The sequence below is a fragment of the Melospiza georgiana genome, chromosome 1 (genome assembly GCF_028018845.1).
Source record: "Melospiza georgiana isolate bMelGeo1 chromosome 1, bMelGeo1.pri, whole genome shotgun sequence".
Taxonomy (NCBI): Eukaryota; Metazoa; Chordata; class Aves; order Passeriformes; family Passerellidae; genus Melospiza; species Melospiza georgiana.
The window spans coordinates 111315162-111331031 of record NC_080430.1 but is presented as its reverse complement, the minus strand read 5'-3'; the positions used below and the strand labels follow the sequence as shown (position 1 = coordinate 111331031).

The following is a 15870-nucleotide window of genomic DNA, read 5'->3' as shown; positions in this document are numbered from 1 at the left end:
CAGGAGCTGCCTGTGGCAGAATCAGTTTTCACTCATCTCCAAAATGAGCCTGCTGCTGTCCAAGCTGGCAGTGCTGCTGATACCTCTGTGATAACACATTTAAGAAAGGGTAAAAATAGCTGTGCAGCAGCTGGGAGAAAGCAGTGAGAAAATGAGAGAAACAGCCCTGCTGATGCCAAGGTCAGGAGAAGGTGAGACTTCCCTGCAGCCTGTGGTGAAGACCATGCTGGATCAGATTTTCCCTTGTGGCCCATGGAGGTGCATGGGCAAGCAGGGATCTACCCTGTAGCCTGTCCCAATGCCAGAGCAGGTGGATGTACCTTGAAGGTGACTGTGGTCTGTACAGAGCCTATGCCACAGCAGGTGGCTGTCAGGATCTGTGACCTGTGGGGAAACCGCACTGAAACAGTTCCTGAAGGACCCTACACTGCAAAAACGATACATGCTGGAGCAATTCTTGAAGAACTGCATCTGAGGGAGGGACTCCACACTGAAACAGGGGAGGAGGATTTGGAGGAAGAAACAGCAAAGGAGAAATGTTATAAGTTAATGTTAAAAGACGACAGCTTCTTCTCCCTGTTCCTCTGCCTTGCTTGTGGGGAGGAGGAGGTAGAAGAATTTGGAGTGAACTTGAGCCTGGGAAGAAGGATTAGTCAGGAGAAGGTGTTTTATTTCTGCTATTATTGATCATTGTGCTATTCAGTTATCAATTGCCAATAAATTAATTTAATCTTCCCCAAAACAAGTCTGTATTGCCCATGACTAAATGGTGAGTGGTCTCCCTGTCTCTTTCTCGCCATGTGAGGTTTTTAGTCTGATCTTCTTCCCCTGTGTTGCTGAGCAGGGGGTGTGACAGAGCAGCTTGGTGGGCACCTGGTACTTGAGTACAACTTGCCAGTACAATCTGCTTCTAGCTTTTAGACTTCTTTTTTATCAGATAATTTTATTTGGTACTCTTACAAACACAATAATATTCTAAAAAAATGGTCTCCAGCTTTGACTTTCATAAAGCTCCTGTTATAGTAGAATTGGACACTTAATATGTATGTGGTTGTTTTGTGGGGAGTGAACTGTCATATATTTTGCTTTAAGAAGAATAAGCTACAGAACCTCAGTCTGATGTCATGTGTAGCAAATTAAAAGTTCTATGAGGTTTATTTTGATAAATATTTATTAATACATGCATGTTTTTACTTCAGGAACATGGTTCTGGCTGAACGCTGTGTACTGCTTAGTGCTGAAATCTTAAAAAGTCAAAGCAAATATTCAGAGGCAGCTGCTCTTCTGATTCGTTTGACCAGTGAGGTAAAACTTAGTAGCTTTTTCCATTTCTGCCCTCTCACTATTTGTTTTCTTACTCAAACACTTCTAGGTTGCCTTCTGATTCTTGTGCTCCAATATTTTCTAGCCAAAGGTAGCAAATGAACAGGTATAGAGCATGAAGTGAAGAAAACTGTGTACACTGTAAGTGAAGGAACTAGTACAGTTACTCTTTTTCTAGTCAAATGCTTGACTTCCTTAACAATGCAAAATATGTTATCTTTGGCTTTGTAACTAATTTTCTTTGACATCTGCCTAGCTCTTGGATGGTGTAGCTTACAAACTTGTGTTAAAAGTATTAGCATGGCTTGCTAGAGCCATAGTGGACACTATCCCATATATAATCAGAAGTTCTCTATAGTTTAGGCAATTAAGAGATTGCTGTAGTTCAGCTGGTATGAATCATTAGAACCTTGCTGTGTAAGTGAAACTCTACACTTCTGTGATGTTAATTGGTGGAAATTAGCATGGATCAGCTTCTAACCCAGCAAGTGTCTTGCTTTAAAAGGAATGAAGAAAATTGTTTTTCTAGTAATAGTGTAACATCTCTTCTAAAGTATGGAGGGAAGTTTAACTAGTAGTTCTGATTTCATGGCCAGCGGCACCAAATGTAGTGCTTCTGAGACCTTCCTTGGACTGCTTAAGCCCAGAATAATTTCTGTAATTTTCTTTCTCTAGTCTCTCTGTAGCTTCATTCTTTCCCTTTCAACTTAAGCTTTCTACCAGTGTTTACAAGAGCAGACTAAGATATTAAAGCAAAGAATTTAAATCCTGTTAGCTCTTCATGGTTATTTTACAGCTTAAAATTGCACATAATATGCCTGTGGAGCATTTTAGTAGTTGCAAGGAAAATCTTCACTGGGTACTATATTGGTGTCCCAGAGTATATTTGTAGTCAAGATACAGACTTGAGCATCACTGACAGTGTAGAGTTCAGCTGTGGTAAAATCAAGTAGATTATGTTCTCATTGGTTAAAGTAATATAGCTGTGTCTTGGCAGAAGAAAAGGATATAATAGTAAGAAATTGTACATTAAGAAATCAGTATGTTCAAAAAGTTCATGTGATAAAAATTCACCAAGTTTCATTGCTTCCTGTATTTTTCAGTCATCATGGTATTTTTTGTTTTTAGCCCTAATATCTGCAGGGGAAGGGGAGGGTAAAAGGTGGGAGAGTTCTTCAGAGGTAATGGTAAGTGTTTGAAACTGTAGCCTGAGTAACTGAAAAAGCAGAAAATACTTCTTTTGTTAGTCATACTGAAATAGGTTCAAATATACTTCACTAGAATAAGTAAGAACATGATGGCATTGAATAATATTGAAAAATACTTTTAGTCTTATTTTATGTACTCACATATGTATATAATGTTTGCATATGAAAGAATCTTTGGCTTCACAGAACTCTTAGAACTTACTGTCCCTCTTAGCATTAAAACAAGGCAACTGTTACCTCTGTGGTTTTATTCAACTCAGGCTAACTCTTCTTTTTTCCTTTTAAACAGGATTCAGATCTTCGCAGTGCACTCCTGTTGGAGCAGGCAGCCCATTGTTTTATAAACATGAAAAGTCCCATGGTTAGAAAGTTTGCATTTCATATGATATTGGCTGGCCACAGATTTAGTAAAGCAGGCCAGGTAAGTATTATCTTTCCACATGGAAATTATGCCTGGTATAAGTTACTTTGTGTGTCATTAGTCTGGAAAAAGATGCTTATCTTCTGACACTTCTGTGCTAGTCTGCAGTATTCTCTTTTGTAATCTTCTGAAAATGGTTTCTGGATTGATCACCTTAGCCTTTTACTTCTGTTTTTGAAGGAATGCTAAAGATTGCTGACTTGAAATTTAAGTGATGTGTGTTTTCATTTCTGGGTCTCATTTTATACACAGTAATTTTGCTTTTTTGGGCAAAATAATATTTTTACTCCTGAGATAAGAGTGAATTGCGGGAGATAATTATTTGTTAAACTCAGCTTATTAGAATAGTAGCAAAATTTAGGTATTTGTATTTCCTGGTGACTTAAATACATGTTCTGTATTGGAGATGCAGGTGTGTGAACAGTTACTCACAACAAACCAAAGCATCTCTGTGGCTGTTAGACTTAAGTGGCAGTTAAAGCAATACAGATCAGATTGTTTTTACTCCCATTCGCTTTACTTTGCAGGCAGTTCTAATGGTGGTAGATGAACTTCTTTGGATAGAACTTTTGTGCTTTGTTTCTGCATTAGTTGTGGGATATATTTTGTAAAGATGGCTTGTGCTTGATTCCTGCTGGGGTTCTTATTGCAAGACAATAATACAGGAGAATCAAGGTGTCAAATTTCTGTTTTAAACAAAGCCCTGTGGTCTTGGCTGGGGATTTTCTCCCATCCTACCCAATCTCAGTCTCACTGTCCTGATAAGGACTAGAAAAAGTAGTTTTGCATTGTTGGCTTCTGTGATGTAAGGAATAGTAGGAGTACTTCACCCCCTCTTTGGTTTTCTTCATGCAACAGTTTTCCTGTCTATTGTTACGACAGAACAGTAATGGCAGGAAGATATTGATCAGTTTTTCATGTTTTTATTCTTTTATATCCTGTTCCTTTGTCTGGGAAAGCAAATGCATTTTGTAAAGTTTTGACTTTGTGTAACAGCGCTCTTCACTGTTTGTGTCTAATATTTGTAGGGATTCTGGTATCCAATAAGTACTTTTACAGTGTTACAGGAAATGTAGCTATTTTATTTTTCCTTAAAGGTACAAGACTATAAAATGGTACTGAAGAGAAATCAGCCAGGCTGTTTAGCTGCAGACCATAATACCATATTTTAAAGTGTCACTAGTACATGCTGATGTTAAGGATTTACTGCTTGTACTCTGCCGTCATCACCATATCAGTGTGAGCGTATATTAGATTTTTTCCCCATTAGTGCTGTAAGTAAGGGAATGCTGTTGGGGTCCTGAGGTATGTGCAGGAAAGGAACTATGTAGCTGACTGGGATCAGTCCATCTATCTCCCAGTGGCTGATATGATGATTGGTAATTTTTCTTACATGTAGGGCTGTGTTTTGTTGGTTTTCTTGGCATGGGTTTTTGTCCCAGATACATATACTGAACAGCAGTTGGCTGAAAGTATCACACTGAAAGTTCAGTTTGGGTGGAATGAAATGTATTGAATCTAGCTTATGTCCTGAGGCTTGGCAATAGAGCTCTGTAGACTTTAGCAGTCAGTCCTAAAGGAACTTCAAACACTGTTTTAAAAGTAATCTTTTCTTATTTGCTTTTCTAACTTACTACCTGTTACTATAGTCTTTGAAAATGTGAACTTAACCCGGAGGCCAGACTCTGTACTGTAGGAACAAGCACTTCTGTGCTTAGATTAGTATTGACCAGATTCTATGAGGCACAGTTCTGAAACATTACAGTTTGCACAGTGGCAGGGATGTGGTAAAAAATACTTTGCTGACTTACTATTCAGTCTTCCTAATGTTATAATTTCAGTCAGTGGATAACAGGAAAATTTGACAAATGACCTTTTTTCTTGCAGAAGAAACATGCCTTACGTTGCTACTGTCAAGCCATGCAGGTTTACAAAGGGAAGGGCTGGTCTCTTGCAGAAGACCACATTAACTTCACCATCGGTCGTCAGTCCTTCACACTTCGACAGCTGGACAACGCTGTGTCTGCCTTCAGACATATTTTGATCAATGACAGTAAACAACCTCCAGCTCAGCAAGGAGCTTTTTTAAGAGAATATCTTTATGTCTATAAGGTAAATTACTTCAGTGTCTCTGTTTCTTTTGTAATAAGTAATTTTATTACCACCAATTCTCTGTTAAATCATTAAATGATTTTCTGTTTTATCTGCTTCGTTCCAGAGTTTTTTGGGTTTTTTTTAATCTATTTGATATGTTCAGTTTTTTACTTCAGACTTCAGAAAACCCGCACATGCTGCATTTCATGTGTGTAGTGCTTTCACAGATCGGTATAAGTATGGGTTATTATCACAGTAGTGTATGTGTTTTTATTAAAATAAAGTTGTCTTTTGGAGGGTCATAGCTGGATTGTGGTTGTGATAAGTTTCATGGTCTTTTAGAGGAAATGGGTCTGTTCTGTTTTGACCAATTTATAATGATTTTGAGGGCTTTTGATAATACATGTTTAATAAAGACTAGATAGCTCTGTCCTATAGTGAATTTCATTTTTTATTAAGGATAGAATTTGTTGGATCAAGTGACTCATTGAGTTGTGTTTAAGTTCATGGGTGATTCTGGATTGCAGTATACTATATACATCATGGGGTGTGTAGTGCTGATATTGCTACACAATATGCAGCCATGTAGATACTGCCTTTTAAAGCTTATGAACAGAATTTTTGTGGTGTTTAAGTTATGGCAGACCTTACTCAAAAGCTGGTAGTTGAATCCACAGCTCAGCTTGGTGAGAGTCTTGTTTAATGGTGTTGGGATAAATATAGTTTATCAAATTCTGAGTTAGAGAGTCAAGCTTTGCATCAAATAAAGCTCATAACAGCAATGCAATCATGGTAGTGATTAGATTTCAGGGTTAAAATAATTATTCTCCTTTTCCCATAAGGATTTCACAAACTTGAAACACCTATTAAGGAAAATAAAAACAATGTCAGACAGTTAATTGAAATTATTTATTCCATCTTAAAAGTACTCCTTGTTCAAACATTGAGTGTTTTTAACTTGACTTTCTTATCATTCAACCACTGGTAGTATACATAACACTCTGTTTTCTTGCTCCTTTGCTCCAGAATGCAACTCAGCTGTCACCTGATGGTCCCTTACCACAGCTTCCTTTACCATATATTAACAGCTCAGCAACTCGTGTTTTCTTTGGCCATGATCGACGACCAGCAGAAGGTTAGAAAATTTTAAGTAAACAGTTTCAAGTACCTTTTTAAAAAAACCAAAATACGTGCAGGAGTTGGTGCCATTTAAAAGAAGTCTGTCATTATGTAAAACTAAAGTGACTAGGTAACTTAAAAATATTTCAAAAGAAAAGCTTAAGCTTGATATCTACTGGCTGGATGTTTTCAGACTTTCTGTGTAAACATGAAATCTGTGTGTGTGGTTGTGCGGACTGTCACTGTTTTTCACACCTGGAAAGCTTCAATGCAAGTCTGTAATGAACTTCATGAAAGGGATTATTATTGCTGTAGCAAATACTGGACGCTAGTGACAATGTTACAAATTAGCTTTACAGTTAACTTCCTCTAGGATGAAATATTTGGAGCACTCTGATTCCTGAGTGTGAAGAAAGCTGAGTGGAAATTCTTATATAATCCAAGGATGTACTGTGGAGTTGTAGTCCGTTATAAAGCAGAAATTATTTGTAGCCTGGGTATACTATGTAGCGTGCTAAAATCTTGGAATGCTGTGGTATCCAAATTGAACTATATTCAAATGAATCTCAATGTTGTCTTCCATGTGTGCGTTTCAAGCTGCTCTGCAATTCACTTTTAAAAACAAATTGTAGTATAAGAATTATAGTGACCTAGCACTTAAATATTTTAAGAATAGTTACCAAACTGCCAGTGCAGGCCTCTGATGCAGCTGTTGCACGTCACTGTTCTCACCTTTCTCTCTCTCCAGGTGAGAAGCAGGCAGCTACTCACGTAAGCCTGGATCAGGAGTATGACTCGGAATCATCCCAACAGTGGAAGGAGCTCGAGGAGCAGGTGGTGTCTGTGATAAATAAAGGAACAATACCTTCAAACTTTCAACCAACACAGTTCTGTTTAAATCGCTACTCAGATAACTCCAAGTTTCCGCTTGCTGTGATAGAAGGTACAGTTAAGATTTTTACACTTATGAAACAAACTGTGTTAGAGAAATTTGTATGGATATTTCCTGTCTTATTAGAGATTTGAGCCAGCGTTCTTGTGCAACTTGTTTGTATGTGAATACTCTGAGATAGCCGTCAGATTGTGATGGGGAAAGCCTGTTGTCATTATTTTCTTGCACTTTTTTGATAGAACCAATAACTGTAGAAGTGTCCTTCCGAAACCCTCTGAAAGTTCCGCTTCTTTTGACTGACCTTTCATTGCTGTGGAAGTTTCAACCTAAAGACTTCAGTGCAAAGCATGATGGAGAAACAAAAGAGCAGGTAAAGAAAACTTCATCCTTTTCCAACCCAAACAGCTGCAGGTATGGAGTATATATTGAGTATTCAAAATTCCAGAGTATGAAAACATTTAAGCATAAGCATTAAACATGAAGGTTTAAATGTAAACTGAAAAAAAAAGGGAAGAAAAACAGTAGCTACTTAAACAATTTTCATACTATCTAGATTTTCCTAGATCTGTAGGGCACAAAGCAGCCAAGTTAGCAAAAAATTCTAATGTGCATAGTAAAGCTGGATGCAAAACAAAATACTTCTAAGATTTCATTATATATGTACCACATCTATTTTGAGTCACACTAGCCTTGACTTGCAAATATGAGTGTCAGTAGGTGGATTACCAAATACCTTTTTCTTATTTGAGTTGTTGTACGTAGTGAAATGTGTGTTCTGAAAAACTGTGCTCGTATAACATAGAAATATCTTAGTATCTCGATTAGAAGAGAAATTAGAAAACTTATTGAATTAAAAATTAATGTTTTGAATACTTTAGATGAGCTGTTGGGCTACCGTTTGACTTAATACTTCAACTAATGCTGCCAAAAGCCCTGATGGACTCTTGTCATATCCAGGTTTTAAAGGTTTTAATATATTCTAATATTGAGTAGTACAGTAAATTCCTAAATAATTTGTTTTCCTGGCCAAAACTTTGAGAACACAGTGATCTCTAAAGTTACTGTAAGTATTTACCAGAGTTATAAACATGGTTCTACATAGTTTAAGTCTCAAGGCTTACCATACACTTTCCCTTCTGTTCTGATCTGAACTGCTACTTTAATGATGTGATAAATACTTCTGTGAATATCCGTGAAACAGGCTGGGAATGGTTCCAATTTATAGTGCTAAATCTTAAATTTCTCCTAAATAAATGTTTACTGAGCTCTCAAGCTGCTTTTTTAATTCATAAATGCTGAGAAGCTGAGCATGTAGCACTTGCTTTTCCAAACTGTTTGGAAATTTGTGTGATTTTTTTTTCCCTTGAAGAAGAGGAAGGGTATTGGAAATATTATTTATGGCAGTTTCTCTGCTTAGAAGTAATAGTATCTAAAGAGCTGTTTCTTCTTTTCAGGGTACTTGTGATGAAGATATGGTAGGAACTGAAGCAATAGCAGAATTTTTAATTAATAGTGAGGAGACAAAAGTGGTAAGTACTGTACTTTGTTTTAAAAAGTCTTTTCAGCATTGAACTTTAGTATGCATTTCAGACTTATCATCTGAACTTAACACTAAACTGACAGAACACATGACTGAATCAGAAATTCCAGTACCTCATGTATCTTATCACTTTGTATAAATGTGGCAGGACCAGAGACAGTGGGCACAAGAGGCTGCTCCTGAACATGAGGGAATGTTTATAACTTAATTTATAACACTTACTTGTTTTGTAAATGTGATGGTGCATGAGCACTTGGCACAGACTGCCCAGAGAGATTGTAGAATATCCATCCTTGGAGATGTTCAGGGCCCTTTGGATGTGATTCTTGGCAGCTGGCTCTAGATGGCCCTGCTTGAGCAGGCAAGTTGGGCAAGAAGTCCATTCCAGCTTCAGTCATTCTGTGATTCTGTTAGTCACAGTGAAAGTTAACTTTAAGGAATTTTTGCTAATGTAACAAGCATTTCTCAGCTCTGAAGTGGTTTGGTAAATTCTGTGTATATGAAACTTTCAGTCTAGTAAATGATCTATATTTACAGTTGCAGTTATAGCTGACACAGCTATAAAGTGAATGTAGCCATGAGTGTGTTTAGCAATTGGACATTTAACTGTAATACTTCTTTCTAGTAGCAACAACAACAAAAATTTAACGTATCTCCACAGGCAAGACTAAAGCTCTTTCCCCATCAAACAGGGGAGCTACATATTCTGGGAGTCGTTTATAATCTTGGCAGTGTTCAAGGTGCTGTGTCATTAGATGGGATAGATCCTTCTATTGGATTACAGACAGGTAAGTTTATTATTGCTTTAAATTGTGTGTTTCTGGAAGGAGGAGACATGGCTTCTGCACAGTAGAGCTAAATTCTAGTGTTTAACTATCCTGATACAAGGCCTTCCGTCAGGTAGGGATGTAGAAATAAGAGAAACAACTGAAATGGAGAAAGAACAAATTGACTCTTGTAGGAATCCACAAGGAAGGATGCCAGATCCATACTTTACTTCTCCTTTTAAATTTGCTAAATTTTTGAATGTAAAAAAATCAAAATGTAAGTATTCCATCTATGCCGTGTTGAATCTATAACAACTTCCATTTACTTTCTTGCTGTTAATTTTTCTTCTGCATCTTCTTGCGTTGTTAACTTTCAACTTTTTGTCTAAATGTTGCACTGAAGTCCTTTTTATAGATTCCTAAATTTAAATTTGGCTGATAGCTTTTTTTTTTAGCATCTTGAATTCTCTTTCCTTTACATTACTATATAAATTGACAATTAACTGCATGTTACTTGATCTGTTTTGTTGAATCATTCATCTGAAATTGTCTCTCTCATGTGGTGAATTTAGTTGTTAGATGAAATGGAAATTAAAACATGTTTGAAAGAAATAGAAGCTTGTTTAGAGGCTGGAAACCTTTTGAATAAAAACCATTTGGAGAGTGGTAGCTGCCTTTAAAGGAAATAATCATCTAAGTGACTTTTCCAGCCTGGCAGAAATTGGGAAAGGAAATAAATGCCATCAGCTTCATGTACTGTCTGCCGCTTCCCTTCCAGTTGTAGTCAAACTATGGAAGGGCAGAGTAAGCCCACAGCAATGGATAACTGGCTGTTGGAACTTGAGCCAGCCATGTGTTACGTGGCTGTAAGCTTTGAATAGTTCTTTGTTGGTGATGCTGCTTAATCAATGAAAACCGCATTGCGTGATAAAAAATTAACTTTTGAGATTGGATTGGGAGCTTTGGATCATTTCTTAGAGACAAAGTCAGGAATTACTTAAAAAAACCCAACTAAACAAAAGTTTAAAAACCTCTTTTTCAGGAAAGTTTGTTTCCAATGGGTTATCTGTACGAGGAAGACAAGATTTAGAAATCCAAGGACCTCGACTTAATAACACAAAAGAGGAAAAAACATCGATTAAATATGGACCCGATCGACGTTTAGATCCCATTATTACAGAAGAAATGCCTTTGTTAGAGGTATGTAGCTACTTCCTCTTGGCAGTTCTGAGAAAATAGCTAAATGCAGTTTATAAATTCAATTCTAACAATGGTGGCTTGGATTTTGGTAATGCCTAATCTTTCCAGGTAATTTCTGATCTGTCGGTGGCAAACTTGTGTGGGTTTTTTTTAATTGAAACTTGAAGCCTCAAAATTAGTATCCTTCTGAAATTGCTATATTCCCTTTAGAATTTTAGTTGGCAACACCTTTGGTAGCCAGATTTTAAAGTAAACAGGGAACAGTCAAAGAAGCTTTTTTCTGTTTGCTTGCCATTCATCCAGAAAAGTTACTCCAGCTGGTTAATTAAAATACAGTGCTTTTTCTTTGCAGGGTTATTAAAATGGTAACTGGTTAATGATAGGGGCCTATAGAGTGGGATGGATCAGCTAGAAGAGACTGCAGTGATCATCCAGTCCAGCTGTCTGACCCAGTTACAGTATGTTAATGGCTTTATCTAAATGCCTCTTGAACAGTGTCAGGCTTGGGGCGTCAACCACCTCTCTGGAAAGCTATTCCACGCTTTTGGCCACCTTCGCCATACGGAAATGCATCTTAAGGTCCAGTCTAAACATCCCCTGGTGCAGCTTTGAGCCATTCACACATGTCTGATCACTGGATTTCAGGGTAGAGAGAACGTCCCTCTTCACTTCCCCTCAGGAAGCTCTAGGCAGCAGTAGAGTTTGTGTTAATGGTTGTTTTCATGACATTCCGAACTTGGCTCAGTGTTCAGGTTTTTATTTTTTCCTTTTCTTTCCCATACAGGTGTTCTTTATAAATTTTCCTACTGGGCTTCTCTGTGGAGAAATCAGAAAAGCATATGTAGAATTTGTGAACGTAAGCAAGTGTCCTCTTACTGCACTGAAGGTCGTGTCCAAGCATCCAGAATTTTTCACTTTTGGTGGAAATACTGCTGCTTTAACACCACTAAGTCCTTCAGCCTCAGAGAACTGTAGTGCTTACAAGACTGTTGTGACAGACCCTACCTCTGTGCGAACAGCACTGCTGTCTTCAGCTTCTTCTGCAGACTTTGGGCTTGGCACGGGAGGTTCACCTGAAGTAATACAGGTTCCACTTCCTGATGCTGTTCTTCTTCCTGGGGCTTCAGTGCAGCTGCCAATGTGGTTACGGGGACCAGATGAAGAAGGTGTTCATGAAATTAACTTCTTGTTTTACTATGAAAGTATTAAAAAGCACTCAAAAATGTGGTAAGTTCTTCTAAGCTACCTTCTCTGTCATGCTTATTAGATTCTGTGATTTTGTGATTGTAATGGTAAAAGTAAATATTACTGACTTTCTCTCAGTCTCTCTGATGATGTGAAAATGCCCCGTTATCTGCTATTCTAAGCAATATTTTTTCTACTATATGATCTAATTTCCGTAGGAAATTGTGTAGCCTATGCTGCTTTTATTGAAGTAGTAAATACTAAGTTATTAAAATAAATTAAAGGCGGGTTAATGGAATTCTGTTATAACAACCTTTATTTGTATTTAGTTCCTCTGGAACCACATTGTTCTGAGGTACAGGGTGAAAAATCATAACCTAATTGGTTTCTCATTTTATAAAACAAAATCTTGTCTGCATTGAATGAAAGGTTTTGTTGTTAAAATTTGGTTAGTAATTGTATTGTGATGAAGGATATTCTCTTTCCAGAGGTTAAATACTAAGTTTGATTTGCATACTGTTGTATAGTTCCTTTTTGGACCATCTTGAGAGAGTCCACAGTCAAGTTTGACACAACAAGCTAAAACAGCCCCAAGAAATTCATTCACCACTTCCTGTGGGCAGGCAGGTTTTCAGAAAAGGGAGGTTCCGTCACATTTAATGATTACTTGGCAAGTAATCATCAGGCCCTGCTTTCTCCTTTTCCCTGTTTTTGTTGCTGAGTATAACACCATATGGTATGGAATATCCTGTTGGTCAGCTGGGGGTCAGCCATCCCAGTGTGTCCCCTCCCAGCCTTTTATGCAGCCCCAGCCTGCTTGCTAGTGGGGTGAGGTGAGAAGAGAAAAGGCCTTGATACTGTGCAAGCCCTTCTCAGCAACAACAAAAACATTCCTGTGTCAACACTATTTCTAGCACAAATCCAAAACATGGCCACTTACTGGCTTCTGTGAAGAAAATTAACTGTCCCAGCCTAAAGCTGCACACTTGGTGTCTGCACCAGGGTTACTTCAGATAAACTCTAGTAAGATGGACCGAATGTCTTCTTGTGGCTGAAGCTTGTTTTCTAGGCTTGTTCCAAGAGAGAAACAAAGTTCGTGTACTGTGAAACTGGTTTGGGGTGTAAACCAAAGCAGAGTAAGTTCAAGATGGTTGAGAGAGTAGCATATTCTCAAAACTGAAGTCCTGTAAATGCACCCTTGGTTTAGATTTTTCTGTAGCTTCTGAAATATCAAAGTTACTATTTAATTTGACTCTAAGCTAGTCTCTAGGAATAGGGAATTTGTCCCCTTACAACTCATAGGATTCAGAAACAGGTGCTTGAGAGATGGAAGAGGGGTGTTTGAGTAATGTACTTGTTCCTTACAGTACTGAAGTGTTGAGGGGAACTTAAGGGAACTGCTCTGGTTTGAGTCCTATTTTGTAGATGGAGCATAGCTTTTAAGTGTTGAAAAAATTATGTGATTTGTACCACTTGAAAGCTATACAGGTATCTGTATATCTGAACATTAACTGCAAAACTCAAAAGTTTCTTCTGTAATTGTGACATTGTGAAGCAGGGTTTAGGAAGCCACTGATTTTTCCCTCCCAAAACCAAGTGTCACATGATGTTTTAATATATTCAGTGGGTAATGTGTAGCAAACTTCTACATGCCTCTAAAGTGTTTTCAAGTGGAAGTTATGGTAGCCAAAAGCTTCTACATTGGAAAAGCTCAAGTGTTTTGATGGCAGCTACAAATGGAATTGTAACAATTAATTCATCCTTAGAAAAGCAGAAAGATAACTTTCACAAAGGGACGGGACTGCTCTCCTGGAAGTTGAGCATACCTGGAAATAGGCAGGGTAGCTGTGGTTTGATTCTCTGTTTTAAAATTCTCTTTTCAGGAAAATTTATTGAATGCAGTGGTATTCTAAGTGCTTTTTAGCCAATATTTATGGCAAGACATGTGACTAAGTAGTGGTCTTTCTCTCACTTATTTACTCAGAAACTGTTTTCCAGAGCATTTGGTGGCATTAAATAGCCTAATGATATCTGTGTGCCAATACATGTCTGTTTGCTTTCACTCTGCCAGTTGTCTTACATCTGAAACATTTCTGAAATGCTTTTCCTCATGGTAACACCTGAACCTTTTTCTCCAATGTTTCACATTGGCTTAGACTGCGTGTTCAAAGAGCCCCTACCCATGCCGCAAGATGGTTAAAAATAAAGTAGGTTTGATAGAGTATCTTTGGTACTTGGAATGAACAAATTGTCTAATGGCCTTAATACTGACAAACATAAAAGCTAAATTTCTTCATGTCGTGTTCTGGGCTGTCCTGGTTGTTCAAAATGTTGTCTTTTTTTTTCTTTTCTGTTCACTCCTCCCTTTCCTAGTCACAGAGTGTTAAGGCACACTGCAGTTATTTGTACCAGTCGGTCTCTGCACATTCGGGCTACTGTCTGCAGGAGTAATGCACTTGGGGATGAAGAAGGCAGAGGGGACAACATGTTGCTCTTTGTGGATGTAGAAAATATCAATACTGTAAGTTCCTATTTGTGTTAATAATAATAGTACTGTCCTGAAGCTCAGCAGATATGAACCAAGACTCAAGTTTTTCTACAGTAACTTTGCAAACAAAAAAACCCCAAAACCTTGCATATTTGATCATTCAGTTACTGTTGGAAAAAGTATTAATGTGAAGTTATATCCTAACTCTCTGGAAGTCTCCTATACTAATCATATTGCAAGATTCATATTCATAGTGTTTTGAGGAAGATTTATTCCAAATTGATGAGTGTTCTTGGTCTCAACTTCCAAAGTTGTCTTATTCAGAACTGTGTCCCCTTTCTGTGGAAACACTGGTAGAATTAGTGGTAATGTTAAAGTCAGAATTTAAGCTCCAATTTGAAGGAAGTTTCTGTCTTTACATTTATCACCAAACTATAAAGACATTTTTACTAATATAATCCAAATACAGATATGTCTGTTGACTTAAAGCAGATTAAAATACTCAGTTTTTCAAACATGCTAATTTAAATTTACTCATTTTTTTGGCAAAGCTGCTCCCATTTTTTCAATCACAAAGCAAGGTAACTGAATTGTCTGTTCATAGAATTCATAGACACTTAGTTGGTAATGGAACCACTGAGCTGATTTGTCATTTTCTTTTAAAGGTGTGTATGCTCTGGTTTTTTTCTTCATTTACTGAATATTGTCCACTCCTTTAAGGAGAGCAAAATGTTTTTATAAAGGGCGTACCAAGTTAACAGTGTGAATCTTATTTTTCTACCACCACCTCACTCTTTACAAGAAAGGAAGCCAACTCCAAAAGCTACATTTTATTGTATATATATGTAAACTCAAAATAGATCTTGAGTTTCTAGGATTTATGATATAGCAATGCTCCTAAAGTAATCCTAGAAACTAGGCAGCCTTGTGGACAGTGTTCTGCATTGGAGTTAAAAAGCCTAGTTTTTGTTAAAGTTGTTCTTAATCTAAAATACTAGCTTGTGAGTCTTTTTCTGGGGAATCCTTATTTCCTCTTCGTGTGGCTTTGTTTACTGGAATTGGAAGTTGCTGTGATTTGGGACTTTACAATGGGTCTTACATCTCTCCTTGTCTCTAAGTACTGTGTGTTATGAGTGGTGTGAATAATGAGTTAAATTAAGATTCTAACAGTGCCACCTTGCAGTGAACACTTACTGTGCAATGTAGCACATCACAGTTGTGACTGGTTTTCTTTGACATAGCTTTTGTCTGTTCCATAGAGTGAGACGGGTGTTAAGGAATTTCATATAGTGCAAGTTTCAAGCAATAGCAAGCACTGGAAGCTTCAAAAATCTGTTAACATCTCTGGAGACAAAGGTGTGTATCTTTATCAAAATGATGGCGTGTCTGGCTTCTGGCTGATAAAAATAGTTAAAAGAATCTTACAAGGAACTGAATTTGGTTTTTAGAATAATTTGTTTGTAATAACTTCATCCATTCCAAAAATAGTAAAGCCCTTCTTTTGTTATATTTCAAGAAATATATATACACAGATAACTTATTCAGACTTAATGAATTTTAAAAACAAACTTAATTTACAGGTAAATTATTTCTGTGATGTAGAGAAATTCATGTGTGGGGTGGCTGGCAACTT

The 15870-nt window shown here is 37.4% G+C and overlaps 1 protein-coding gene across 4 annotated transcripts in view; it reads left to right on the top strand.

Annotated features, from left to right (window-relative positions):
• TRAPPC8 (trafficking protein particle complex subunit 8) overlaps positions 1 to 15870 on the top strand; it is a 52422-nt gene that overhangs the window by 21055 nt on the left and 15497 nt on the right. For all 4 annotated transcript variants that reach the window (XM_058029723.1, XM_058029719.1, XM_058029712.1 and 1 more), the window contains 12 exons: positions 1200 to 1305; positions 2821 to 2952; positions 4840 to 5064; positions 6073 to 6181; positions 6914 to 7108; positions 7297 to 7427; positions 8512 to 8586; positions 9259 to 9385; positions 10407 to 10564; positions 11349 to 11791; positions 14123 to 14270; positions 15497 to 15593. In XM_058029723.1, coding sequence (XP_057885706.1) covers positions 1200 to 1305; positions 2821 to 2952; positions 4840 to 5064; positions 6073 to 6181; positions 6914 to 7108; positions 7297 to 7427; positions 8512 to 8586; positions 9259 to 9385; positions 10407 to 10564; positions 11349 to 11791; positions 14123 to 14270; positions 15497 to 15593 — 1946 coding nt within the window. The remainder of the gene's footprint in view (positions 1 to 1199; positions 1306 to 2820; positions 2953 to 4839; positions 5065 to 6072; positions 6182 to 6913; positions 7109 to 7296; positions 7428 to 8511; positions 8587 to 9258; positions 9386 to 10406; positions 10565 to 11348; positions 11792 to 14122; positions 14271 to 15496; positions 15594 to 15870) is intronic.